The sequence below is a fragment of the Trachymyrmex cornetzi genome, unplaced genomic scaffold (genome assembly GCF_001594075.2).
Source record: "Trachymyrmex cornetzi isolate Tcor2-1 unplaced genomic scaffold, Tcor1.1 scaffold223, whole genome shotgun sequence".
Classification (NCBI taxonomy): Eukaryota; Metazoa; Arthropoda; class Insecta; order Hymenoptera; family Formicidae; genus Trachymyrmex; species Trachymyrmex cornetzi.
Genome location: NW_017296881.1, coordinates 3,131,321 through 3,142,178, shown reverse-complemented (window position 1 = coordinate 3,142,178; position 10,858 = coordinate 3,131,321). Strand labels below are relative to the sequence as shown.

Genomic DNA, 10,858 nt, shown 5'->3' with positions numbered 1-10,858 from the left:
GTATAATCAGTATAATTATGTGTAATTATATAAAAATATGTAAAATTATATATAGTTATGTAAAAAATTGACATATTTTATATACAATTATACATAATTATATAATAAAATTTTTCAATATATATAACATTTTTTTCCGTTCTAATACACATTGTGTGTTCACATTTACGGTCTTAAAAATTCTTTGTTTAATATATTTCTCAATTGTGTTGCTTTTATATGTGTAATAAAATTTATATAGCGATGTATAATAATATTGATATAATAAATTCATACGCGTAAGAATCTGTATTGCCCAGTAAGTAACATCTATAGTTCATATTTTGAAAATTATCTGATCAGATGTCGCTATCATCGATGAAACGCCATAAAACACTTTCAACATAGATGTTCTATTCGAGTCGCACTATTGACGTGTGTAAAGCTGGAAACACAATAGACACAGGCAATAGGCACAGGCAACAGGGAATAACGAGCCGTCCAATCAGAGCTCTGGAATATAATATCGAACTTATACCCCAAAGCTCAGATTGGACGGCTCGTTATTCCCTGTTGCCTGTGCCTATTGCCTGTGTCTATTGTGTTTCCAGCTTAAGGCGTGGAGAGAAAAATTGAATTGGCGCCTTATCCCTCGAAAGGAGAAGGAATCTCCTTGTAGGAAAGGAACGAGATCCGAAGGGAACAATGATGTGGCGTCTCTCAGGATCGTAAGGATAATCTGAGTGTCAGAACAGGATTATCTGCACGAGCTAAGGAATAGCTTAAGGAAGGGCGAAGAAATAGGCTCTCGTACTTGGTATAAAATATCACACAAGGTTTTATTGGGAGAGCTCCGATTGCACACATTGCATATTGCACACATGTATCGCTGATTGGCCAATTTAAAAATAAAATTATCTCATTGGTAAAACAGTAAAAAATTACTAGGCACCAGTTGATATGAGTGGTGTGTACAATCAGAATTGTAGGCAAACAGGATCCTCCCGTTTTATTCCGACTCACGTGTCGTGGTTCAAACAAAAAACTGTTATGCCTCCGGCACACCAGCGCGATGTTCGTCGCGCGCGACACACGATATCCAATGAGTGTACAGCTTTACCGATGTTCTCATTCTAAAGGTATACTCTCATTGGATATCGCGTGTCGCGCGCGACGAACATCGCGCTGGTGTGCCGGAGCCATTATTCTACTTCTCTCCTGTCTCTACATCTTGCACACTCATGCACCCTGTTGGGCACACTCCGCCAATCACGTCGCACGAGTGAACGCCAATCCGCATCTATCATGTGGTCTGAAGGACCAATAGTAACATCGCACGTTGTACGCATGCGCATTACTAACAGCTACGCCATCTAAAACTAGCGCGCCAAGGACGGGAACCTAACCTTATCCTCGTGCATCTGGCCCATGGCCTTGCCGACGTGATCGGACGTGTTATTGTGTCATCATTTTTGGAAAGTGTGACCGACTTGGAAAGTGTGAAGAAGAAGAGTCGCACTATTGTTGAAAGAATCCAGTCTGATTTTATCGTGCTCTTGAGTGTTTTGTCGATCAAAATAGATTGAATTTAAAAGTAGAAATGGAAACAATATTGGAGCAACAACGACGATATCATGAAGAAAGAGAGCGGTTGATGGACGCGATGGTGAAAGAGATGTTGCATAAAAAAGCAGGACATCGCGAGAACATCAATTCGGAGCATCGTTTGAAAATGTCGCTGGATCAGTTTATGGATAGTACAATGCATTTGCAAGATCTGTATGAAGATAAGGATGGACAAAGAAAGGAAGAGGTACGTTGGTTTAAGATTTTAAATATTACAGCTTATAGATGAAAATTAAAACCTTTAATTTTAAATGATTTCTAACCTTTCTAACAACTATCGATTCATAAGTTCAAAAATAAGTTCTAACTCCTCGTTTATCATTTTAGGTTCAAGCACTTTCCGGTCCAAATGAATTCTCAGAATTTTACTCACGTTTGAAGTCCATAAAAGAATTCTATCGACGACATCCTAATGAGATCAGTGTTCCTATGTCCGTTGAATTCGAGGAGTTGGCTAAGATGAGAGAAAACCCAACCGAAGAATTGTCCAATCTCGTCGAGTTTACAGATGAAGAAGGTTATGGAAAATACCTCGATCTTCACGAGTGTTATCAGAAATATATTAATCTTAAAGGGATAGAAAAGATAGATTATATAACTTACTTGTCGACTTTTGATCACTTATTCGATATTCCTAGAGAAAGAAAGAATGCAGAGTATCAGAGATACGCCGAGTCTCTCTTAGGATACCTGACAGATTATCTGAACAGAGTCAGACCTCTGCTCGACATAAGTACAGAGATTGAAGAAGCTAACAAGGATTTTCAAATTCAGTGGGAAAAGAATACTTTTCCTGGTTGGCCTAAAGAAACTGGAAGTGCTCTGGCTCATGTTGGAGCACATTTGGAACTGTCTGCATTTTCATCTTGGGAAGAACTTGCGTCTCTTGGTTTGGATAGATTAAAATCAGCGTTGATGGCGCTAGGACTCAAATGTGGAGGTACTCTGGAAGAACGAGCGCAAAGACTTTTCAGCACAAAAGGTGAAGCCTCCTTAGATCCCAACCTATTAGCCAAGAATAGAAAGGGCAAATCAGCTAAAGGCAAAGATTCTGAGAAGCAAAAGGAAATTGCACGGTTCGAGGCTCATGTATATAAGCTCGCTGAATTAGTATCCAGTCAACGAGTGGCTACGAAAGAAAATGTACAAAGGAAACAAGCGAGAACCGAGGGTGAAAGAGGAGATTCTGATGCAGAAGCAAGTGCAAGCGAATCGGAAGAAGAAGACGATAACGAAGTTCCATACAATCCAAAGAATTTACCACTGGGTTGGGACGGAAAGCCTATACCTTACTGGTTGTACAAGCTGCACGGCTTAAATATCAGTTACAACTGTGAGATTTGTGGAAACTTTACGTATAAAGGCCCGAAAGCATTCCAAAGACATTTTGCGGAATGGAGACATGCACATGGCATGCGTTGTCTTGGCATTCCGAATACAGCGCACTTTGCTAATGTCACTCAGATTGAAGACGCTCTTGCTCTGTGGGAAAAACTGAAAGCGCAGAAACAAGCCGAGCGTTGGCAACCAGAGCAAGAAGAAGAATTTGAAGATTCGCTTGGCAATGTAGTCAATCGTAAAACATACGAAGATCTCAAAAGACAAGGTCTGCTATAAAGTATACATCTGAAAATATTATTGTAATTTTTGAGTATCAACTAATTATTTATTATTCCACTAGTTCATTAAAGCATTTTCACCAATAAAATACTTTCTTATCCATTTATTTCGTTTATTAAATTATGTTATTACTTTAAAATTTGGATTTAAACAACTAAAGAATAATATTATTCATATGAGTATGCATGCATTTATATGTATGCATAAAGAAATATTTTGTTTTAAACAATTATTTCTGGGATTATTTTGAACAGAAGAAAGTTGTAAATAAAAGTAAGATTTTTATAGATCCAAAATAATCTCAAATTTAGAAAAGGATATTTTCTTGAAAAGTTATAAAAAAAGAAGACATTTATTTAAATCTAGTTTTTGAAATGAGATTATTTCTTTTATAAAAGTTAAAATTTGCAGAAATAATTTAATTTTTCTTTTTCACATGCGTGTATGAAGCACATTTCCGCACATGACTGTATCTAATTTACATTAAAGATAATGAAACCTACCATTCTGCCAAACCTATTAGATAAATGAGATTAAAGATATCTAATGCTATATGTAAGCATTTTGGTTACATTCACTAAAAATATATTTTTGTAAGCCCACGATTGTATAGAGACAATATATAACTTGTATTAGAACGCAAGATAGAATATTGTATTTTTATTTTATTTGTTATACATTTTTGTGTGTGTGCGTGTGCGGGTGCGTGTATTTTCTATATATGTATTTTCTATATATGTGTGTATTATAATTCTTTAAAAGTTTAATGTATTGTAAGATATGTGTAAAGTTTTAAATTATAAACAGAATTCCGTTGCAAATTATAGATTGCAAAAAGTGGGCTGCAATATAAGAAACATTTGTTTAATCAATATACTGAAAACTTGGGAAGTGTATATGTTAATAATTATGTTCTAAAAAAACTGATTATTTATATAAATTAATTTGCTTTTTTGCTATATTTGTACTGTACTTAGAAAATATATTTTATTGAAACTGACTATTTAATTTCTGTAATCGATCACCTTTGTAGCTACCTTTGTCTACTCTATTAATAAAAATAAACGTAGCTCAAATGAAAAACGAATTTCCTAAATTGTGGTTTTTTATTAATGGATTATTGTTGTTTTCCATTATAATAATAATTGAATTTGTATAAGAATTCTATTCTTAAAAATTGATAAAAAATAACAGATGTAGCTTTTTTATATATTTTAAAATTTAAATTAATATTTAACTTTGATTAACGTGAATGGTTATCAGTAATATGATTTTTCACACTCTAGGCATTTGGTAAAAAATTATACCATAAAGATGGAATACTTAAATTCTCTTCTTTTCTCCAACAGTCGCAATTTCCTTACTTACTTTTTTCTTGCTTCCATATGTCTTATACTTAATTACAAAGACAAGGTCTATGCACATATATAGATATGGAATATTTAATAAATCTTATATTTGTTTCATTACTCTGCATCAGATAATATCACGATGTCAGCGAATATTACATTTGGAAGAGGGAAAACATTTAATATACATAAAAGCACATTAATTGTGATCACACATCCATTTACTATTCCAAAAACACTTTGGTATCTCTCTGATCGCAACGCATAATACTGATGTGATCTATCATTAGTCAGGCAGGAAGTATAATTGTTCCGGATTTTCTGTTTACACTGGACAATTAAGACTTTCATAAGGAACACGCATAGAATTAAATATTTTTAGGCATGTACTCCGAATAACATTTTATCCTGGCAACAAGTTTTTCATATATCGCTTAGAATTAACGAAATTTCAGACGACTTTAATTCTCCATACCGAATATACAATCACAAAAATCCTAGTAGATACGCTAAATCATGCGTATCATCGTTTATGTTTCACAAGTAGAGTTCTCTGGATTGCGTCTCGCATCATTAATCTTTACACACAATATCATTTCCGATTTCGGATATCGTCCATGCTAATTGCAAATTGGAAATGTAAAACGTCGTAGGGTTCGCAGTCTACAATTATTGTTAAAATTTTGTCGATGTAATCAACAGTTTGGTATCTCTCGATACATTTACATTCCGTTGATTAAAAATTTCTTATCGATATGTGTCTAAGTACTTAACACAAAATGTATACATTCTCATTTCTACGTTGTTTTTCAATGCAAACTACGAATTTAACTATTAAATTATTTTAAATTGATTATTAAAATTAGTATCTAAGTTCATACTATTAAGTATTTCTTGGCAAACTGAATTTGCGAATACTGATTTGTAAAGGAGTTCTACAAAAAAAGTTCATAAAATCACATACAGAAATATTGTAACCATGTCATTGTAGAAATTCTAATCTTAAAAATTATTTCTTCAATTTAATCAATAAATTATTGAAAAAAATCTGAATAAATGATTTCTATAATCAGCTGATCATTAAAATGCGAAAAGTATACGTACACACGTATACTCCTCGCACTATACTTAGGGATATTTCCAAGTCGATTTTTCAATTTGTATCTAATAACCAATTTAGTTGTCTTCACTACTCCACATTAATGCACACTATAAAGGCTATTGTATTTGAGATATACGGTGCAACGGCAGAACATAAGCATTTTAACCGACGAAATAGCCAACATATAGAAATAATTTCTGCTAAATAACACAATGATATATTGGATATTTTATCGGCCAAAATACATTTACGTTATATTTTTGTACGTACGAAAAAATATATGAAAGTGTCTCATCATTCACTAACATTTCTGAAAATTTTAGAATTCTTTATATATAGTTGAATTTATCTTTAAATAAGCTTTAATTTTGTCTAAACATTTTCCAAAAACGATAACAACGGAGTATTTTCCTATACAACACAGATTGTTCCAATATTGCAATGTTGCATCAAACTTCCGTGTTGTATAGGTTAAGAGATATAACAATTTCTCAGTTTTCATTGAGAGAGATAATATTTTCAAAAAATTTGAATACATCTTCAAAAAAGTGCTTTTAAAATTACAAAACTTTTATTTTGAAACATCTTTTTTTCCTATACAACACAGATTGTTCCAATATTGCAATGTTGCATCAAACTTCCGTGTTGTATAGATTAAGAGATATAACAATTTCTCAGTTTTCATTGAAAGAGATATTTTCAAAAAATTTGAATACATCTTCAAAAAAGTGCTTTTAAAATTACAAAACTTTTGTTTTGAAACATCTTCACATTTACTGCTTCAACAATATACACATAAAAATCAATCTTTTTCAAGGGAATGTTACATCCTCTTAACACGCGTAAAAGTACTTATGAAAAAGTACATGTCTCTTATATCTTGATCTATATTATCAGATATTTCTGTATATGTTTCTTTATTAGATTTTTAGGTGCCTTTAGTGCGCATCAGTATGGAATAATCAAGCGACCGAATTCGCTATAAGGCCCATATTTTTCATGCATATATGCTTTTTGTAGCCAATAAAACGGATTTCCGCTTTATTCGAAATGCTTCGGATACACTCGTTAAAGCGACATCAATCGGTGTCACTGGACGAGGAGGGACGGATGTCTTGCAATAGTTACTTTAACTCATAGCTTCTCTGGCTCATTATTGCAACTATATTGGATTATGACATCAGATGCGAGAGATTGCGCTTATGATATGAAATAACACTATACATCATATTCATAGAAGCGATTATTCTCGCACAATGTACATCAGAATAAATTAGTCTTTTTACACATGTTACCATCTGTATTCAATAAAATAAGCTTAAATGCCAGATTCTCTTTCCAATTTATGAATAGACAGTCGTAAATCCTAATCTATTTTTGTTAAAATAGGATAACGTTCGTTAACGTAGTATAGATTAAATTACAGATCACTTATTAATTTTCGCCTGAAATAGGCACTTTATCTCTGTTGAATGTCAACTCATCTTTCTCTTGATTACGTAAAATGCATTTCATAATATATTTTAACCGCGAGGGAAGGATAAAATAAATAACATCTAACTTTTGACTTCAGCAGAGATTAACCTGAATATATCTGGCATTATTAGTGAAAGTTTATAAAGGACTAAATGGGGAGTTTTATACATTTTTTTATTTTATCGAATGAAAGTAAAACATTCGAAAAAAAATACTAATTTATATCGTTGAGTAGTGCAAGAAAAAGATTTGTATCTTTTTGTAGACGTCATAACTCAATATAGTTAACAGTAAAGAAGTCTTACGTATTATTCTCCGAGGTGCGGCAATATAGCGTCAACGAAGCGTCCTCGATAAAGGAATATCGAAGAGGAAGAGACTTAGGCACGATAGGTCGTACGTTGTCGGAATTGCGGTAGGTGTTGGAGAAGTTTCCTTGTCCCTTATTCGACGCTATCTACGACTGCACTGTCGTCCAAAGTGTGAAGCCAATTGAAGATCATCATGTTCCTTTCATACTTGGACAGCTGATTTCCACGTTCTCTCTCAACGTCCCGTATGGTCAACGCATGATTTCGCTCCTTCCGTCCAATCAAGGAAGCACCAGGAACTCCGGCCGTTCCGGGCACCAGCAAAGTGGCACCATGAGAGCTCTGTGCCGCGGTAGCCGCCGCTTCTAGCTGATCTAGATTAAATTCACTCTGCGAAAGGCGCTCCAAAGCGCGGTACGTGGTCAGTAACCTAATGGAACATGAATGAAACACTCTATTTCTGCATATTTTTTGTATTGAAACCTGAAACGGCGTGACTTAATAACTTTAACGCGTTTTTAGTGTTACGTTCACTTCAATTACAAGAAAACTTACATAAATGTCTCGTTCTAATTTCAATAAAATTTAAATGAAAATTATCCTTTCCAAAGAAGCATTTTTCACTCTAAGAATATTTATAAAAAGATACATGTCCTATCTTGATTTATACTATAAAGCACACAAAACTTATCAAAATCAGGAAAGGACACTTACGTATATTTCCTTCTTAGATACAAAGCCAAATATAAATATAAAAATAACAAATATACAACTAATTCTAGATAAAAGAATTGAAATTAAATTGTCAGAAGACAAGTACAAACGTTCCGTTCTTTTTTGGTTCCAAAAAGTTGTATAAAAAAAAATTCATGAATTTTGAACCAAGAGAAAAAGGAAGATTTTCTTCATCAATTACCAACCTTCGGCGTATGTAGTTCTGTCGGACTTTCTTATTGACGGACCTCACGAGATCCGCTCCAGTGAAGGGCACAGGTGGTGGCGGTGGTGCCGGTGGTTGAGGTGGTAATTGTGGCACCGATTGAGCGTTTGAAGAAGATTGCTGCTGTGATTGGAGCTGCTGCGACTGCGATTGCTGCTGCTGCTGCTGCTGCTGCTGTTGAGGCTGCTGTTCTTGCGCGGTTCCTCCATGCGGGCTAGGAAGCTGGGACGTACTGGCCACGGGTTCACCCACGGCAACCCAGGTGCTACAGGACCTCGAGGCATGATCGAGTCTGGCGTGTTCCAGCAGCAGGGTATTGCGCTGGGCAGTGTCGAGAGCTAGAGCGGATACTGCCGTTCGTAGGCCACCGGCTCCAGCTGCGTCTGGGCTAGGAAGCTGCGACACATCGCTCGTACTAAAACTCTTACGCAATCCCAATGCTGACGACAGAACACCGCAGCTGCGAATTAGTTCGTTCTCCTCCTCAAACCATAAAATCTCTGGAATGTCTGCCGGCCTAACATAAAATGCATAATAAATAAATACTAAGTCAAGAGTAAAATAGCCGTATCTCTTCAGCATGATAGCTATTGTTTTACGAACCTGTTGCCCTGAATTTGTCGAGAATCTGGTTTCGGTGAGGGCCCCCGTCCGGTGAGTTGCGCATCGCTGTAGGATTTGAAAGTGACCAACCTGTTGGCGCTGCGCAGGTCGCTTGCGATCGACGACACGCTGAAGAGTGACAGGTCGGTGGTGACGCTCTCATGACTCGGTGAGCGCAGCATCCGCGAGGTGACCTGCAGGGCCGGGCATTGTGTGGTCGACAGACCACTACCTCCACTTCCGCCGCCACCGCCACTGTCACCACCGCCATCATTGCTACTACAACATTGCGCGCACATAACCGTGGGTATCGGTGAAGCCGATTTTGTTTCGTTTTCGGACATTTTACACTTGTTCACACTTGATGTCCGTTTCTCTATCTATTTATCTCTTTTTTTGTCGCACGGCGCTTTTTTCGGCCGTTTTCAGTTTCTTCCGTGGAAGCTGTAACTGGTTTACGTCATACCGAACGTCCAACGCTTCTTCTTCGTTTCCAGAGTAACAACTGTATGTAAGAAAAGATAGCTTAGCGATACAGCACAATTAGGATAAGAAAAACTTAATTTTTTAATAGAAATCTTCTGAAGAAGCACTTAAATATAAAGCTTCCGTTTTATTATGGCAGCCATGTTTGATTATAACGTTAGAAGGAAGAAATTTATTTATTGTTTTCTGATATTATATACAAATAAGAACAAATAACTTTTTTTACATATGATAGATTTTATATATACAAAGTGTCACCAAGAAAGAGTTGTTAAATGCATATAAAACAATAAAAAAAATTAATCAAAAAATCCTAATAAACATAAATTCGAAAACGAATGGTTGCCAAGATCTTAGTCTTTGTTTAAAGAATAAAATATCGGAATTAGACATAACAAGAAACGATTTCAACCAAAGCTGATAAACTTACTGTTTGGACGAGGCACAACCTCATACTAGTTTAAGTTGCTCCTTAGAAATTTACTCAGAAATCGGTCCAAAGTTTGTAAACAAAGATTAGATTAAGAGATATCTTGTTCCGTTCGTTTTCGCAGCTATATGTTTATTAGGACTTTTTGACTTATTTTTTCTTATTCAATATGCCCTTAAAGTCTATAATCTTTTTTGGGGACACACCCTGCATATACAAAGATTCCTTTTTTTTTAAATATTTATTAATTCACGAACTAAAAAGAAAATTATTGGTACATATTGCAAGTTTATTCCATCAATTAGAGATCTGACACGTGCAATATATAAAACTTATTGTTAGTTATGCTATAAATATAAATTACAACTTCTCGCTTCCACGTCATAATTTAATATGCAGTGACCAAACAAAAGTTTAAAAATATCTAGTTTTTTTCGAACATCAGTATACTATTATTGTAACTTTATTTTATGAAATATGTAGTATAAAAGCAAATTTATTTATAGTCTGAAAAGATAATTATGGTGAGACTAGAATGTTAATAGACATTATAGATCACATATGATACCACATATTGCGGATTAGTATGAAGATGGAGAAACTATTATCTAATCGCAAGTCCTTGATCCAATCTACAGAGCTGGAATGTGCAGGTAAGGTGCTAAACGCTTTGCACGTCGTCACCACGTGGGCGTGGTGAAGTATAGTCTGTCTTGTGATGTATACGCCTATGATGTATGATATGCGAGAAAGCGAAAGCACATTTTATATCGATACAAAATACTGCTAATCCGGTAGACACTAATTAACAGTAACATTACATTGATTACATCATATTATAATTTTATCAATATTATAATTTATCACTCAACAATATATATGTAATATAACACACGTTGAACGTAATAGTTATTTTGTCAAGTACACTGAAAAAAA

At 34.8% G+C, this 10,858-nt stretch overlaps 2 protein-coding genes across 3 annotated transcripts in view; one reads left to right on the top strand and one right to left on the bottom strand.

The window, feature by feature from the left end:
- The first annotated feature begins 1,579 nt into the window (after positions 1-1,579).
- noi (splicing factor 3a subunit 3 noi) lies at positions 1,580-3,228 on the top strand. Its single transcript, XM_018506058.1, has 2 exons — positions 1,580-1,792; positions 1,933-3,228. The coding sequence occupies exons 1-2, from the start codon at positions 1,580-1,582 to the stop codon at positions 3,220-3,222; spliced, it is 1,503 nt and encodes a 500-aa protein (XP_018361560.1). The 3' UTR covers positions 3,223-3,228.
- Positions 3,229-6,550: 3,322 nt separating this feature from the next.
- LOC108760293 (uncharacterized) overlaps positions 6,551-10,858 on the bottom strand; it is a 23,928-nt gene continuing 19,620 nt past the window's right edge. For both annotated transcript variants that reach the window (XM_018506154.1, XM_018506152.1), the window contains exons 2-4: positions 9,007-9,511; positions 8,384-8,920; positions 6,551-7,893 (exon numbers count right to left, since the gene is read on the bottom strand). In XM_018506154.1, the coding sequence (XP_018361656.1) occupies positions 7,596-7,893; positions 8,384-8,920; positions 9,007-9,350 (1,179 nt within the window). In that variant the 5' untranslated portion in view covers positions 9,351-9,511 and the 3' untranslated portion in view covers positions 6,551-7,595. The remainder of the gene's footprint in view (positions 7,894-8,383; positions 8,921-9,006; positions 9,512-10,858) is intronic.

Coding starts and splice junctions, on each gene's coding strand:
- noi (XM_018506058.1), top strand. CDS start 1,580: ATGGAAACAATATTGGAGCAACAACGACGATATCATGAAGAAAGAGAG. Junction 1,793..1,932: donor ATGGACAAAGAAAGGAAGAG/GTACGTTGGTTT, acceptor TTATCATTTTAG/GTTCAAGCACTTTCCGGTCC.